We start from the raw sequence: 18,115 nt of genomic DNA on the forward strand, positions 1-18,115 counted from the left end.
TACCACCATACATCTATTAGAATGGGTAAAATCCAGAAAAACCTGATAATACCAAATGGTATTAAGAATGTGGAGCAAAAGGAACCTTCATTCACTGTTTGTGGAAATGCAAAATGGTACAGCCACTTTGGAAGAGAGTTTGGAAGTTTCTTACAAAGTTAAATACAATGTTACATATGGTCCAGAAATTGTATTCCAGATATTTATCCAAATGAGTTGAAAACATAAAACTTACACATAAATATTTATAGCAACTTTATTCGTAATAAACCTGGAAGCAACCAAGACGTGCGTCAAAAGGGGAATGGATCAGCAAACTGTTATATGCATAAAAAGGAATATTATTCAGGGATTTTAAAAAGTTATCAAGCCTGAAAAGGCAGGGAGGAACCTTAAATGCATGCTTCTAAGTGAAAGAAGGCAGTCTGAAAGGCTGTGTTTTCCAACTACATGACAGCCTGGGAAAAGCAAAAGTACAGAGACAGTAACAGGGTCAGTGTTGCCTGGGGCTCAGTTGAGGACAGGGGGAGTGAGAACCCCAGGGCGGTGACGCTGCCATGATGGACACAGGACATTGTGCATTGGTCAAAATCTACAGAACTGTACAGCACAAAGGGTTGAGCCCTAATGTAAACTATGAACCTCAGTAGATCATGTATCAACACCAGCATCCATTGTAACAAATGCGCCAGGCTAATGCAAGGTGTTAGTAAGGGAAATCGTACTGGGAAGAGGAGGGGGTATGTGGAACTCTGCACAGCGGACCCCCCACTGCACATAAAGTCACTCCATGCCATTTCAGCATATGGCACTCCTCTCCTCTCCCACGCTGAACATCTAGAGGACAATCTCCAGTCCCCCACTGTGGTAGAGAAGCAATCGTACCCAGCAGTGAGGAATGGGCCGGAGACCCCAAATCTAAGTGCTTCTTAACCAACTTTAACTTTCCTTGTTTTAGCAGCCTGCTGCACTCTCACTCCCGGACATAGCGGCTATTGTCTTAGGGGATCCCATTGTACGAACTGAGTTTTGTCACCGACAGAGAGTTTGCAAAATCAATTGGCCTTAGTCAATATTCTTTCCTGCTTCTAAAACTGTTAACTGCCCTTCCATTTTTCCTTGCCGTTGTGAGTTTGTGCATTTTTTAAAATCTGTTTTAGTCTTGTCTGGGAGGGAATTAAATTAGTTGCTCTAGTTATCATTATCTTTACCCATATGTTCACATTTCTGGTAATAAATAGTACAATGTGCATTTTAGAACGATACCACACACTCAGCAACTTCCTTTTTTCAACCAACATTGTGCTTTTGAGCCCTATTCTTGTCAACAGCCACATAGTTTATTTCCTTTAATTGCCATATTGCATTCTATTGTCTGACTGTAATAATTTATTCCTATATTTGACATACTTTTTACAAAAATGTTTTCGGGGGCACCTGGGTGGCTCAGTTGGTTAAGCGTCTGCCTTCGGCTCAGGTCATGATCCCAGGGTCCTGGGATCCAGCCCCACATCGGGCTCCCTGCTCAGTGGGGAGTCTGCTTCTCCCTCTCCCTCTGCCGCTCCCCCTGCTTGTGTTCTCTCTGTCAAATAAATAAATAAAATCTTTAAAAAGATAAAATAAAATAAAAAATGTTTTCAGTTTTCATTTTGCACACCAGCACTTGGAGCCTGCCAGGCTTGCTATACATTATACAAGTGTGTGACACACAGACGTTGTGTGTGAGTGAAAGGGAACATGGACAGAACACCAGTAGGAGGAGCATTCAACTCTTGATGTTGGGGTTGTGAGTTTGAGTCCTTAAAGTTTATTTAAAGAAAGCGCTATACCCCTACCTTGGCTATACCTTGGGTATAGCGCTTTCTTAAAATAAACAAACTTTAAGGATTGGGAAAACAAATAAACTCAAATTGCACTAAATACAATATGGTTTAGTCAAAAGGAATAATTCTCACAAGACCATAAGCATTCTGTAATAACAAAACATTATCATGAAGGCAGTTATATTCATTTTCCGTTAAACAAGCTGACCAAAACCTGGAATCCAGTCTGATCCCTGCTTTTCTCTTTAAGTCATTAAATATGAACAATTCCCTTTCCTCTTTTTTTTTTAAAGGTTTTATTTATTTATTTGAGAGAGAGAGAATGAGAGAAAGCACAAGAGGGAAGAGGGTCAGAGGGAGAAGCAGACTCCCCGCCGAGCAGGAAGCCCGATGCGGGACTCGATCCCGGGACTCCAGGATCATGACCTGAGCCGAAGGCAGTCGCTTAACCAACTGAGCCACCCAGGCGCCCCCTTTCCTCTTGAAGAGTCCTGTTAGAGCAAGAGCACCCCACCTGAGGGGAATGCAGACCCTGCAGGAGGGGCCTTAAGCTCCCTTCAGATCCTCTATCAGAGCAAAATGCACAGCTGCTGGCCATTCTGGTGGTTGCTCCGTGAACAGAGCTGCTCGGCATCAGGATCAGGGAGCTCTTCTGCTTTCAGCAGGCACGGGATGTCCCACCCAGCGTCATTCCATAGTAATGCCGACACACTTGGCAAACGTGTGATCGCCCCCACCGCGGGCAGCAAGGATGTCACCGTCACCTGGTGTCCCGTGATCAGACATTCAGTACCCATGAGAAGGGGCCCCGAAAGACAGTATTTTATCTACAGAAAATAGACAGGAATTGTAACTGATTTTTCCCGTATGACATGGTCCTATGTGAGAATTTTAAAAGTAGACAATGAAAGGAAAATATTGAATTGTGATCCCTCATTGAAATTTGAAGGATTACAAAAAAGCTTAGAAAATCTACCCATTCCCCACACAATTATTATTATCTGTGCTTCCAAATGTTACCCAGGAAAATCACTTCTTTGATAAAGCCTGGCTAAAAAAAAAAAAAAAAATTGGGCGCCCGGGTGGCTCAGTTGGTTAAGCGACCGCCTTCAGCTCAGGCCATGATCCTGGAGTCCCGGATCAACGCGGGTTCTGCTTCTCCCTCTGTCACTCCCCCCTCTCATGCTCTATCTCTCTCATTCTCTCTCAAAATAAATAAAATCTTCAAAAAAAAAACCCTAAAATTAAAATAAAAAGGGAACTTTAAACTTTGCAATCTCTGAATTTGGGCATAATATAAACCATGGGATATGAATTTATGAAATCTTTCTGCTGCCAGTGTCGCATCTATAATGGCTGATCAGGTGGTCATTACTTTCTTGCATTTTTCTGTATAACATCATTCATGATCGACACCAAAGTCAAAATTCACGCAGATCACTTAGTTTGCGGACAGTACTTAAAGATGTTAGAACATGTAATGGGAAAAGGATCCCCATTATAACAATAAATGCAAAAAAAAAAACTTAAGAAATGTGGAGGGTCTCTATTGGGAATTTTTTTAAAAAAACCATTGCCTTATAAGAAGGAAGCCTTTAATAAATAGAAATATATGCCTTGTTCTTAATCTAGCAATTCAATGTAATCCAAATATAAACACAAAAAATAATGGATGGACTGAAGGAGGGAGATAACAGAATGATATTAATGTTCATCTGGAAAAACACACACATACTAATCAGAAAAGCACTGTTAGAGAGCAGTGATGAGGACAAGCCTTACAAGATACTAACAATATAGCTTATAAATAAGATGAAAAAGAGGGAGGCAAACCACAGGAGACTTAACTCTAGGAAACAAGCTGCGGGAGGCTGGAGGGGAGGTCGGTGGGGAGATGTGGTAACTGGGTGATGTGATGAGCACTGGGTGTTACACGCAACTGATGAATCACGGAATTCTACTCCTGAAACTAATAATACACTTTATATTAACTAACTTGAAGTTAAATAAAAAAATAAAAATTTAAAGAATTTTTAAAAATGTATTTTAAAGCTATGATGATTACAACGCATTAGTCCTGGAGAGGAAATGGACCAACAGGAGGAAGTGGAGTCCACCTGCCCCCACTGCTCGCTACCAGCTGCTCACCGCGCACTGTGGCCTGGCTGGCTATGGAACTGCAGGTAGTCCAGGGTCGACTTGCTACAGTTACAGTTTGGTCTGCCCTGACTTGTATCAGCCGCCTCCCCTCCTGCCTCCTGGTGGGGTCCCTGAAGTCACCAGGATCTCACTGATCTAACTTCCTCAGTCCAGGACTGTATAGATTTTCCTGTGATTAGGAAAATTCAGTTACAATGACTTTATATCTTTTATAGATAAAGCCTATCTTTCCTTGCAATATGTATTTACAAGTAAGATAAAATCATTCGGGGGACGCCTGGGTGGCTCGGCCGGTGAGGCATCTGCCTTCCGCTCAGGTCATGATCCAGGACCAAGCCCCACTGGGTCTCCCTGCTCAGCAGGCAGCCTGCTTCTCCCTCTCCCTCTGCCGCTCCCCCTGCTTGTGCTCTCTGGCTCTGTCAAATAAATAAATAAAATCTTAAAAAAAAAAAAAGATAAAATCATTCATACTGACTTTTTAAAGCGGAAGAGCCAAATATGTCACTATATTTATGTGAACCCTTAATGAATATTTAGGGCAATGTTTTCTTGATAAAAAGCAAATACTAAAGGCAATGCAAAATAACACAACGAGTTTGGAAATCAGTTTGGCAGTTTTCTTGTAACGTTAAAGTACACTTACACCCAACTCAGCAATACCACCCCTAAGTATACTTACCCAAGAGAAATGAAAGCATATTTTCAGACAAAGACTAGACCAATCCAAATGTCTATTAACTGGCAAATGAATTTGCTATACCCATACACTGAAATTCTACCCAATAAGAGGAAGGATTACTGACACACGCAACATAGTACTACACAGCAGTACCTCCAAAGCATCACTGTTCAATAAAAAAAAGGGTTTCTATGAAATTCTAGATAAGTAAACTAAAGTGACCTATAGTGAGAGAGAGCAAACTGGTGTTTGCCAGTGGTCTGAGAATGGGGAAGGACTGACTTAGAGGAGCATGAAGGAACATTTCTAGACTATGAAAACATTGTGTGGATAGTTTTATGGCCATTGATTTATTTGTCAAAGCTCATTAACTTGTACTCTTAAAATTGCTGAGTTTTATCGTGTATCTCAGTCGAGCCGATTAAAACAAGAGCAACAGGAACAAGCCACTGTCTATGCCTGCAATTTCTCTGGGCAGGACGTCCTAGCCGGGGTTTGTGGTGGCTGTGCTTCTGGTTGCACCAAATGTGAGTCTCTGTCCCTGCACACACTCTAGGAGTTACCAGAACACCGTGTTCAGAAAGCTGACCTTGAGCCTAGTGACAGGAAATGGCACAACAGCAAGAGAGGTTCATTTCCATGCTGAAAAGGTCATTTTCTGTATTCATTTGGTAGCTGGGTATTTGCTCAAGCAATGTTCTACTATTTGCTTCTCTTCCTCAGGACTTCAATTAGAGTGAAGAACCTGGGATGTAAGAGAAAAATCCCTGAAAAATCCTAACAGGACAAAAACAAAATCTGAAGGTAGTGGCTCTACGTTTGTTTAGAGAAAACTGAGAGTTGCCCACTGGGCAACTGCTGGGTAGCCTCCCCCCCCCCCCCCCCCCCCGGCAGAGCAGGATCTAAACCCCTCCCTGAGGACCGGTCCCATTCTCTCCCACCTGTTCTCCTGGCTCATCCCGCACAGCCACCGCCTGCTCCCCGGTCTCGGGGTGCTGCTCCCGCACCCGGGCCTGCAGCTCCTCGGGCAGGATGGTCAGGAACTGCTCCAGCACCAGCAGCTCCACGATCTGCTCCTTGCTGTGCGTCTCGGGCCGCAGCCACTGACGGCGGAGCTCCCGGAGCCGGCTCAGCGCCTCGCGGGGTCCTGTGGTCTCTGGAGAGCAAAACTGAAGCACCTGCAAAAGATCTCCCTGGTATGCGGTTTCTCCCTTCGAATGCTGGAGTCTCCTTTCCAAGTATGTTCATCTTTCTCCACCTTCAGGGTCACAAGCCCCACCGGGTCCTCTGGAACTTGGAGGGTCCAAGGTCCAGCTTCGCTTGCTTCGTGGTCTGCTGGATTGAAATAACCCGACAGAGTGTATTACACGCTCTCCGTTGAGAGATTCCTCTCGAGGTTCTTCAGTGTGGCAAAGAAGTAGGAAACCCTCCGAAGAGCTGGACAACCTAGATGCCAGACACATTCTTACTCACGAAACAATAAGGAAATAGTATTAGGGGAAAAAATACTAAAATTATTTACATGCTACCGAAAGACAATTTCCATAGTAGTTGTCCATAAGCAAAGCAAACTTGTAAGAGACAAGAGATCACCAACTCGAATTCCCAGGTAATGAAAGATTCTCGCTTCTCCTGCTTCCCGGCGAACGGGCGGCCCCTTCCTCTGTGATTGACAACCAGCATTAGGTGCTCAGCACCTGTTGCGCGCTGACCAGGCGATGTTACTAATCGTTCACACGTCTCTCTCCACCCCTGGAGCCGAGGCCCCCGTCTATACGTCACATTTACACTGATGAGTCCCTTAGGGTTTCTGAAGCGCGACTGATACCCAGCAGGGCCCCGGGCTCGCCAGGCAACGGAAATGGACAGGAGGCCTCGTGGGTCCCAGACAAGGCTTTACAGGGACTTTTGCTCCGCACAACAGAGGCCGCCGGAAGGAAGGAATTCTCAGGCTGGCTCCCCGAGGGGAGGTCAGGGAGCGTTTTTTACAGAAACTTCGGTGGGGAAAGGGTTTAGTACAAGCAGGTAGAGGCGGGGATGTATCCGCACCTGCGCGCGTGAAGACCATGCTCCTTCATGCGTGGCATGTCTACTTAACATGTTAAATGTGCACCCGCAGGTGTGACTTCTAATGTCACAATGAGGGGAGCGTCCGAGAAAGTTCAGCGCCGGGGTCGGTCCTGGTGCAGACTGGTTTGGTCCGGTGCTCGCCAGACTCAGGGGTCAGCACCCTCCGTCCGCACTCCTGCAGGGGACGCTCTGCGGACGCACAGAGGTTAGTTTTGTTCTAATGGAGACAGCTACAGAGGCTGGATTTTGTGCTCAGGGTCGAGAGGACCCGAGTCCAGTCCCTGCCCCCTTCCACCAACGTCCTCTTCATGTCACAACCAATCAGGATGAGCGCTAAAAACACAAATACTCCGTAATTCCGAATAACTCCAGGGCTCCGAAAAGGAAGACACAGGAAGGTCCCGACTTCAAGCGTCTTCCTGCGATTCTTGGCGCCCCGCACAGCGCGCGGCCTCGCGGGAGCTCCGGCGGCCAGCCTGGAGGAGGGGGCGTGCGCGGGGCCGCGGGGAGGCCGCGTTCCGAGCCGAAGGGCGCGCCGGAGGGGCCCAACCAGGCTGGGGCGCCCCCCCTCCGGCCGTCCCCCTGCGGGCTCGCGGCCCCCCCTTCCGCGCCCCACCCCCGCAGGCTCGCTCTCCGCCGCCCCTCAGGCCCCCACCCCTGCAGGTTCGCCGCCCCCTCTTGAGGGCTGGGCCGGCCTCCCCGGAAGCCGGGGCCGCGCGCGCCGCGGGAGCGGAAGTAAAGGTGGGCTCCCACGGACCTTGAGGAGGCGGGTCCTAGAGCAGCCGGCGGGGGAAACCAGGGTCTCTCTGGAGGGCTCTCTAGGACGCGGGCGGTCTCGCGCTCTCGGTGGTGCCCGTCTCCGTTGGCTAACCCCAGAGGGCTTCCAGGCTGTCCAGCTAGGAACACTGTGCCCGTCCTTCCAGACTTAAGTTCGCTTCTCCCAGCAACACTACCCATGGCACCTGCAGACCCCTTTCGTTGTGCCGGGAAGAGGTGTGCACGTTGCAGACATTATCTCATTTGATCCTGGAAATAAGGCACGAGGTTAAATGGTCTACTGATAGTCAAAGAACTTTAAACTGGGAGGTGGCCTTTTGCCACAGACCTTCACAATTTTACTGAGCTGCAGTGATTTCGCCCCACCCCTATGATAGAAGAATTCCACGGTGTGATACCTTTGAAAAGCCATCACTTGATTGTCTAACTCATATTCCACAACTTCTCTAGACTCACCTGGGCTCTAAAACCTGAACAAACGTTAATTGCTCCCCTGACTTTAAGTAGATGAAGTAATGGATGAAACTCCCAGAAAAGGCTTTTGTAGAATTTTGAAACTTGTAAGAGAGGAAAAAAGAATTTTCCCTCTGCCCTTCTAAGTTCTTGGCTGGGGTCCCGGTAACAAAAGAGATGAATGAGAGAAAAACACAAGTTTATTAACGTGTATATCTCATGTACACATGGGAGAGACCCAGGGAAAAATGAGTGACTCTCCAAGGTGGCTTAGAATTCAGGCTTGAATACCATCTTCAGCTAAAGACGAAACAAAGAGGGTGTCAGGCAGGTCAGTTACCGGAGCAGGCTGGGAAAAGTATAAACAGGAGTAAGGTCTGTTAGTATCTTCTTGTTTCTTGTGATTCGGGGTCATCCTTCTCTTCCTCATAGAGAGGGAGACACCACTACAAAAAGGGTCACTTGTACTCTGTTTTTAGAGCTTCTCCTGAGTCTGCTGTTTCTCAAAATAATCCTATGCCAAAAAAAAAAGAGCCTATTTTGCTGCCCTTCAAACTCATGCCTTATTCTGATCCCTTTTCTTATTATAATCTCTTGATTTGTGACCAGATTTTGAAAGGAGGGAATAATAATCTTATACCCTCTTCCTTCATAACATGTAAGGACATCTTCCAACTTCCTTGAGATGTCCAGATCAAACTCCCTCTCTAACAGGTTTCTCCAGGTCAAGACTACATATATACTTTTTTGTTTTTTTTAAAGATTTTATTTATTTGACAGAGAGAGACACAGCGAGAGAGGGAACACAAGCAGGGGGAGCGGGAGAGGGAGAAGCAGGCTTCCCACGGAGCAGGGAGCCCGATGCGGGGCTCGATCCCAGGACCCTGGGACCATGACCTGAGCCGAAGGCAGACGCTTAACGACTGAGCCACCCAGGTGCCCCAAGACTATATATACTTTACTTCTAATTTCACTCTTTAATTCTTTCAACTGATACAGGCTGTAGACACAAGATCACCTCACCCAGCCAAAGTCAGGATTACAAAATCAAGAGTTTGTAGGGGGCACCTGGCTGGCTCAGTAAGTAGAGCATGGGACTCTTGATCTTGGGGTTGTCAGTTTGAGCCCCATGTTGGGTGTAGAGATTACTTAAAAATACTATCTTAAAAAAAAAAAAGGATGTCGACCTCAGAGAGTCGGGGACCTGGGGCGGCGAAGGAACTGAGAAAAAGAGACGACAGTAGAGCGAGGCACAGGGGACCCCGAGCTAACAGCCCGAGGTGCCGAGGTTTATTTTCCATAATCTAATATACCTTCTACAACGATACAGATCTATAATGATTTACAGCAGGGGCTTAGTAAGGCACATTCTTCCACGCACACAGGGTTAGTCAAGTGAAGCAGTGGGAGTGGAGAAGGAATAAAGAAATCTGTAACTGGCTGTGATCAGTTAATCGTAAACACCATTGTACTCGGACCTTAACACAGGATAAGAGAACAACGAAGGGAATGCACAGTGTGCTGCTTACAGCTGGCCTCCCATCTACAAAGCATCTTGTACATGCTGTGTGCTTTAGAACAGACCACACACATCCCAAGGGCGTTTCACTCTGATCCTTTCGGGTTATTTTTAACCCTGCAGTCTTGAGTTTTCTCAGAGATCTCAGAGTCTGAACGAGCATGCACCAGTGGTCGTTGTGGCGTTCTGTTTCCCACAAAAGGATATTGATTGACTAGAGAATTATTGCAAACTGGAGGGTGCTTGCCAGGATGTGGTGAGATAAATGCCTATTCTCCACTTTTTCATAAATTCAGATCTAAAACCCAATTCCATATGAGTGTACCAGTGAAATAAGGAAGATGTTTCAGTTTTGAAGGTTGTGATCACATGCACCTCCACTGTGATTTTTGTCAGGAAACATTTTCAAGGAGTTTGAAATGGATGGCACAAAGTTTCCAAGGTACCTTGGGTAGGATGACTGTCTTAGTGTGGCTGCTGTAGCAAAATGCTGCAAACCAGGTGGCTTAACTACAGAAGTTTACACCTTAGAGCACCAGAAGGTGTAAAATCCCAGATCAGGGTGGTCCACGAGGTCGGGTTCTGACGAGGGCCCTTTTCAGTGTTTCACAGGGTGTCTTCTTGCTGTGTTCTCACATGGCTCAAGAGCACAGTGAGGAAGCAGGGTCCCTCAGGATTTTTTTACAATGACCCTAATCCTATTTTGGAGGCCTCTACCCTCATGACATCTAAACCCTACTTACCCTCCCCAGATCCCATCTCCTAATACCATGACATTAGGGGGTAGGGTTTCAACATGAATTTTGGAGGGACACACTCAGTCCATAACAGCGATTTTCATTGGTTTTGAGCGATCTCACAACTCTGAGTTGTAGGAAGCCGGTAACAGTGCAAATAATTTTCATCCACAGAAATGCAAATGAAATTGTGTCCAGGAGAATGTGAATGATCATTGTCCCGGAAATTGACAGTTAAAAACAAATCTATTCGTAAATTTGCTTCAGCATTCCAGATTGTCTACAAATATGTAGTACTTCGAATTTTTTTTTAATTTGTTAACTTATTTTTTAACATTTTTTTCTTTAAATTCAATTCATTAGTGTATAATGTATGAGTGGTTTCAGAGGTACATGATTCACCATGACTTTTCTTTTGAGCCAGTTGTAACATCTTCCTGGTTGTTACATGATCCGACACATACTCATTTTCATTTGTATGAGAGTCACCAATTTACTTTCTTTTTTAACAGTCTTTTAACCCTTTGGAAACTAGGGGTACACACCAGTGGCAGAAAGAAAATACGAACTTGTGGCTGGCAAATGTACGTGGACGAACACGGTTAGGGTCTGAAACTCAAGCGGGCCAGCGCCACCCGTCCGTCCCATGTCTACACCGGGGACCCGGCCGACTCTGAAGGCACAGGCACTCGGTTCAACAGCAGCGCAAAAGCTGAAGACGCCACAGGAGCACAGCTGAGCATCGGTGTCGCCCAGAATGGGGGTCAAAGAAGGAAAACCGATACTCTTCCTCCGATTTTTCTTCCCAGGGGGAGGGTAAAGGAAAGGGTAAAGCCGGTTGAGTCTCTTCCCGATAATTCCAAGAGGCGTCAGCGAGGGAGGCAGGAAGGGGAAGCTCCTCTCCAGACGCAGCTCTGTACCAGTTCTGGGACCCGACCCCTCCAGGGCGCACGGCCACCGTCTGCTCTCCCGGCCACCACCGTTTCTCTAGCTCGGCGGGCTCTCCGGAAGAAGCCCCGAGGCCCCGCCGTCCTCAGAAGTCCCGTCACCCGCCCGACGGCTTCCCGGCGACGGCGGCTACCGTGCAGACGGGTCCGTGCGGGTGCTTCACGGCGGCGGAGTCCCGTCCGCTCGGCCCGCTCTTCCGTCTCGCGCGCGGGGGCGCACCGAGGGCAGCGGCGCCGGGCGGGGCTGTCCGGTGGCGCGCGCCCCCGTCGGTGCCGCGTCTGACTTCAGACGGGCGCCCGAGAGCGGCCCCGAGGTCCCGGCTGCGGGACCAGCTTTCGCGCGCCCGCAGCGGCCCTCGCGTCGGGAGGCTCGTGCGCGCTCGGGAGGAGCGCGCTCCCGCGTGTCCGGACGCCGCGCCCCACGCCCGGGGCCGCCGTTCCCCGGGGACGGGAGCGGGAGCGGGGACGTGCCCTGAGGCTGGCCAGGCCGCGCGACTGTACGACAAGCACACGGGCCGACGTTTATTTGGTTCCTTTCCGAAGTCACTTCCGTGCCCCAGTGTGAACTTTAGCCGCCGCAGCCCAGGGCGGCACCCTCCGGCCCCGAACGAGCACTCGCGGAGCATCTCCCGGACGGACAGTAATCCCCGCTGGGCCTGGCGCCAGCAAAAAGGCTTGACCGGAGTAGGGCCCGTGCAAGGGGCGAGGTCCCGCGGCGAGGAGCCCCGGCGGAGGACGCCGTTGGCGGGGACGGCTCGGGGTGCGGGGCCCCCGCGCGCAGGCGGGCGCCGCAGACGTGGCCACGCGACCGGGAGCTCGGGGGAGGGCCGAGCCGTCGGGCCTGGCCCGGTCAGGGCGTGCGCGGGGCGGACGAGGAGGCCCAGGCACGAGGGAAACCTCGGGCGCGGCTCCACGGACGATGCGCGCGGGCCCTCCTCCGCGGCGCGGCGGCGGGAGAAGCTGCCGCAGGGCGGAGCCGGGCGGGGACGGGGCCCGGGCCGAGCCGGCCGCCCGGGATCGCGAGGAGGGCGCCGCCGTCGCCCCCCCCCCCCCCTCGGCCGGCCGGCCGCCGCCAACCCCAAGTCTCGCGCTTCCCAGACATCTCGCGATGCCGTCCGCTAGGCGTCTCGGCTCCCTTGTAAATCTGCGCCAGATCGCTCGGCTTTCAGAAGGTATCGCGGTACTTTCGCTTTTGCTATTTTCGGTGTTTTAACAGCCCCTGTAAGAAAATTTTAAGTCCGTTTTTAATACTGTAGGTTGGTAAGACCTCTCTTCCTGCTGCTCCGATCGGCGTAGTTGTGTAGGAAATTAGGGGGAGGAGGAAAAAAATGATGTGTCAGAAGTGGGATTCGAACCCACGCCTCCATTCGGAGACCAGAACCCCCAGCGCGGGGAAGCGGAGCTTGAGTCTGGCGCCTTAGACCACTCGGCCATCCTGACACCCTGCGGAAGGCGGGAGATTTTCCGCTAAAGTAGATGTGGAGGAGCGCGCTTCTGTGACGTGCGCGCGTCGGAGGGAGCGCTGACGACAGAGGCGCCGCCGGCGGAGGACAGAGCCCCCTGTGGATCGGCCGGGAACCTCGGCGGAGGAGCGCGGGTGCTGGGGCGCGAACGCGGACACGGCTTCCCGCGGCCGGACAGCGGCGGGCGCGCCTGGAGGACAGGGCGCCGGCTCTGAGCCCTCTGCTCGGCTCCCAGCCTCTCGCCCTCACCCGCGTCCCGGAGCGCCAGTGGTTTTCATCTGACGAGAGAGGAACGACAGCACACGGAACAGAAGCCCCCAATTCCGTGGCACGGCCCCCGCCTCCCCACGAGGGCCCCGCACTGGTCCGGGAGTTTGCTGGGCTCCGAAAGCGCCTGCGCCCGGGCGCACGTCTGCAGGGGCAGGGGCAGGGGCAGGGGCAGCGGAGGGTACAGGAGCGGGAGGAGGGGCAGGGGCAGGTGAAGGGGCAGGGGCAGGTACAGGAGCGGGAGGAGGGGCAGGGGCAGGTGAAGGGGCAGGGGCAGCGGCAGCGGAGGGTACAGGAGCGGGAGGAGGGGCAGGGGCAGGTGAAGGGGCAGGGGCAGCGGAGGGTACAGGCGCGGGAAGAGGGGCAGGGGCAGGTGAAGGGGCAGGGGCAGCGGAGGGTACAGGCGCGGGAAGAGGGGCAGGGGCAGGTGAAGGGGCAGGGGCAGGTACAGGAGCGGGAGGAGGGGCAGGGGCAGGTGAAGGGGCAGGGGCAGCGGCAGCGGAGGGTACAGGAGCGGGAGGAGGGGCAGGTGAAGGGCGAGGCAGGGGCAGAGGCAGGGGCAGGTGAAGGGGCAGGGGCAGAGGGGCAGAGGCAGGGGCAGGGCGAGGCAGGGGCGGGCAGCGGCGGGGGCCCTACTCCCGGTCCTGGGGCCGCTCTTGGCCGCTCGGAGCCGAGCCACGCGTCCGCTGTCGGGTCTGGGACACCGGTGGCCCCGCGCCACACCGCCCGACGGAGGCTTTCCCCGCTTTGTCAGCTGTCCTCCCGCGGGACGGAGAGCCCCTGGGGGTCCGGGACACTGCGCAGAAGAAACCCCCGCAGGCCTGCTGCCGGCCCAGGACGCGGCCTGCGTGCGAGGCAGGGGCTCAATAGATGGATCCGACCACTTGTTTCGGCCGCTCTGCTTTGGGCTAATAGAGACGGATTTGAGAATGTTAAGTACATTTTGTCCCGGTGGGTTATTTTCTGTATTGACACAAAAACGTTTTTCTTTCTGTAAGGCAAAGGTTAGGTCTCTTTTCTTCATGAAAAGAGAAATAATTTGAGTTTTGGTAGCCCTAGCTTAGATTTCCAGATTGCCCTGGGCAACTTAATTTACATTTTCGCAATCTGTGGAGATAACTAAAAGCCCAGTTAAGTATTTTATAATTTGAGGCCACTTAAGCCATGCTTGGGATGCTGTTTGAAAGAAAGAAAAATACACTTCACATATTTCTGCACCTTCACCTTTGCTCCTAAATAAACCCGTGGATGATCTGATGAGGGGTAAACGGACATATTTCGTGTACACGCATACCAAGGACATACTCGTGGCCGAAGTGAGGTGATAATGTTGTGCAAAGGATAGTCGTCACCAACTCATTTCTTTAGGGTCCTTAATGAAATAAACATCTTGTATACTGTTAATTCCGTAAACAGATGCATGTTCAAAATCTCCATCATGATCTTGTAATCTTAATATATTTTAGATATTTTAATTTTTTCCCTCTTGGGGAATACATTCAGTATAGTGTAGAAAGGACTTAATGACATTTTCCTACATAAACATAAAATTTATTGTAGATAATTCTTTAAACCAGACATTTTAATCTAGGACTTCAGTTTAATCTATTCCTTGAATCTATTTTTATGTAGCCCTTAAAAACATATCCAAAAACCCATTACTAATATAGCGATAAAAATACTTTGGGTATTGCAGTGTTTATATATAAAATTGCAAACTTGAATTCATATTCTTTTCTGTAATATGTTATACTAAAATCAAAATGCTTTTGCACCATTTTTTAAAACAATATTTTCTTTTGATGTTGGTACCATATTTACTGTAAATGCTGCTCTGGGAGTTAGACATTTTGTTAGTGAAGATACAGCCAGAACACTAAATTATGGGTAAAAAATTCAGACTAGGTGGCATAGGTAAGTATTTTTAGGCTTCATTCAGAATTTAATTATCATACGATGCAATTTTTTCTGGAAAGGAAAAAACATGGTTTGTTTTTCATTGTTAGGTTGTATTTTTCTGTAGGAAAGAGGAATTTTTTGGTCCATGTTGTAAGCCTCATTCATACTTCAATTTTAAAGTTGTCTTGTGTGTATTTATAGCAAATAGACGACTTTGAGATTGGAGTCTCCTAAGAGTTTGATTTGCTCATTTTTCCCTAAAATAAATACTGTCTTTCAAAAAGAAGGGAAGGAAGGAAGGAAGGAAGGAAGGAAGGAAGGAAGGAAGGAAGGAAAAGAGAGGAAATGGTAGTGAGGAAGACAGGAAACAATGGTTTCCTAATTTCCCTCCCTCAAAGATGTGAGATTTGCTGTACTGTCTTCCATAAGCTATAGTTCTGTAGGAAGGAAGTTACCCCAGAAGTGATTCTAGAGGTGGCAGTTGTAACCTCTTTAAAATGTGTAATTACTACTGCTTTTCTAATTGCAAGCTACTGCAGATACCCCATATCAAACCGCTACAATTGAACATCGCATAATTTCTAACTTCTCTCTTGTCAGCAACACTCTAAAGAACATTCTTATGTAGATAATTATTTTCAAATACCTATAATTATTTCCTTAAAAATTTCTAGAAGTAAAATCCCTAAAGTTTATCCAGTTTTAAAAGCTTTTGATACGTACTGTCCAACTGCCTACCAGAAAATCTGAAGCAATCTAGATATCGCAAACCTGACCAACAAAGGGTACTATGATTAAACAACAAAACATTTTAATGGGTGAAAGGTGGAAAGGCGTTGTTCCATAGCTTTATTAGTGAGGTTCAACATTCGTGTTTGCAGTTAATTGCTTATCAAATTTTTATTGAGGTGTTCATCTTTCCTTATTGATTTGTGAAACTCATTATATGAAAGATAAACCCCGGTGATAGTTTCTATTTACCAAGAACACAGGCAGAAATTCCTTTTGCTATATATATATTTTTTAAAGATTTTATTTATTTGAGAGAGAGAGAGAGAGAGCGCACATGAGAGCGGGGAGGGTCAGAGGGAGAAGCAGACTCCCCGCCGAGCAGGGAACCCGATGTGGGACTCGATCCCAGGACTCCAGGATCATGACCTGAGCCGAAGGCACTCGCTTAACCAGCTGAGCCACCCAGGTGCTCCCCTTTCGCTATATTTTATCTTTTAATCTCATTGTCCCTTATTTACTCAATTTTCATCTCATAAAACTATAAGCTATAAAATTAACAAGGTTCCCTTAACAATCTTTAAAAACCAAGATGTGGGTCATATTTGTTTCTCGTCATCATGCTATACATTTACTTGTACTCCTGGTCACTTTTGTCCCATCCTTATTTCTCTTTCTTCTTTTATGGCATGTCAAACTCCTGCTCCTTTCTGGAATAAGGTGAGGTATAATTAAATATGTAAATATTTCTACTATTTACTAACATTTATTGTGTAATAGGACTCCCCATCCTACGTTTTTATGAAAACATCTTCCACAAGAGGGACTTTGAAGGGCCTGAAAATTTTAAAGGGTAGAGGGAACTAAAAAGAAAACACGCTGACAGTGGTAGTCTATACCAATTTTAAAAAAAGAATGTGATTCCCAACCTTGAAATGAATGTTTTATGTGAAGATCATAAACACATCTGATTCTCTGATTATCATGTCCAAGATTGGCTTTAGAGTAACAGGGATAGGGGTGGAAATTCAGAGGAGGCTATTTTGGAAATGGAATTGGCCATAAATTGATTGTTGAAGCTAGGGGATGCTATAGGGAGTTCACGGCATATTTTCCTCATTTTTGTGTGTGCTTAAAGGTTTCCATAGTGAAGAGTTCAATACAGGGGGAAAAAACCATCCATAATCTCATCAAAAGCATCTGTTAATACTTTGGCATATTTCTTTCCAGTTAAAAAAAAAAAAAACACCGTGTAGGTTGAGAAATGTGAAATCTCTACACTAAAATAAATTATCTCCTCTTTTTCTATTACATTCTTGTGCATCACAAACCCCAAACTGGATTTGGCAGCTGTATCCCACACTATTATCCAGACAAATCCTGTGCGTTCTGAATGAGGAATTGGGGGAGGAATGTACCTCATTTACCTTCAAATGCCCTGGTTACATTTCAATCTTCAAATGTGAAACTAAGCCACCAAATAAGCCAAATCTGAGATATTTATGCTTTCTCTCCAATAGGGAGAAAGGGAATGTAATGGCCAATACGGTCATACTCAAGTACCATCTGGAGTTTTAAACCCAAGCTACTTGATTAACACCCTAGCAAGCCAGTCCCCCGTAATCTACCCTGCTGCGGCCGGGCTTCCTCAGGATTCCTGAGACCTCATGCAGGGGGAACTCCTGGGTTAAAGGAGGTGCACAGGTTTCGTGATTTAGTTACATAATCAAGCAAAACTTTTATTGCCGGCCTGAGCTAGTGAGTACCAGCCTCTCAGCCTAGGAAGTGGGGCCGTGGGATTTCGGCTCCTCAGACCACACCGGTCTGCGGCGCACATTTCACTCGCCCACAAAGCAGCTTTTGTTGCTACTTCTGTTTCATTTTATTTTTTCTCCTAACTGACTTTATTAACTTTTCCAAGAACAGAAGCCACCTTCTCTTGTATCCTCCCGGGGAGTCAAGTTCAGCTGGGGTCCCCAACTCGGGGTAATTGTGTCATTTGAAACAAAGAATCATTGTCCTTCGTTTGTGAAGAGGCAACATGCCCACCCACTGCGCTAGGAAAGAAACTTTGAAGTGTTTCTGTTTTGCTGAGAGGAGGTGTGATTTCCGAGCACACTCTGGTTGGGATCGCAGGTAACGACGGCACTGACAAACGGCGCGTCTACGCTGGTGACAGCGACTGGCTTTCAGTCTCACACCTGTGTTAGGCGGTTATCCCCAGGAGGCCTCATCTTCTCGACTGCACACTCTGGACGGGCAGGATCCACGTTCGGTTTCCTTGTACTCTCTGCACGGGCCTCTTCCACACCTGTCTGCTCTTGGGGGAGGGGCTCCTCTCTGCCTGCCAGGCCGGTGTCCCCAAAACAGGAGCAGCTGAAGATGGACCGCATATAAAGGACCGTTGTTGAGGTCCTAATGTGTCATTAACCTCCAACGTCGAGGGAAGAACCAGACAGGAGCCAGAAGGATGGTACTGGGCCCCCCGTTTGCCTTGAGGGGCCCAAATCCCAGTTCAGCGAATTCAGATGTTGCTTACCTTTCAGCGGATGAGTAAATTTAGAATCATTTACAAGTTCATTGAACCTCATC

General features: G+C 48.4%; 1 protein-coding gene, 1 non-coding gene and 1 pseudogene across 2 annotated transcripts; 1 reads left to right on the forward strand and 2 right to left on the reverse strand.

Annotated features, from left to right (window-relative positions):
* Window positions 1–2,244: 2,244 nt before the first annotated feature.
* On the reverse strand, window positions 2,245–6,025 carry LOC113918066 (annotated as a pseudogene).
* A 776-nt stretch (window positions 6,026–6,801) lies between these two features.
* On the forward strand, window positions 6,802–15,898 carry LOC118357143 (translation initiation factor IF-2-like). Its single transcript, XM_035728358.1, has 4 exons — window positions 6,802–6,937; window positions 7,357–7,473; window positions 11,083–13,106; window positions 13,491–15,898. The coding sequence occupies exons 1-3, from the start codon at window positions 6,802–6,804 to the stop codon at window positions 12,285–12,287; spliced, it is 1,458 nt and encodes a 485-aa protein (XP_035584251.1). The 3' UTR covers window positions 12,288–13,106; window positions 13,491–15,898.
* TRNAL-CAA lies at window positions 12,500–12,605 on the reverse strand. The gene is made up of 2 exons: window positions 12,568–12,605; window positions 12,500–12,545 (listed from the first exon to the last, which is right to left on the reverse strand). It is a non-coding gene; the product is annotated as a tRNA-Leu (tRNA).
* Window positions 15,899–18,115: the final 2,217 nt, after the last annotated feature.

The sequence above is a fragment of the Zalophus californianus genome, chromosome 7, assembly GCF_009762305.2.
Source record: "Zalophus californianus isolate mZalCal1 chromosome 7, mZalCal1.pri.v2, whole genome shotgun sequence".
NCBI classification, from domain to species: Eukaryota; Metazoa; Chordata; class Mammalia; order Carnivora; family Otariidae; genus Zalophus; species Zalophus californianus.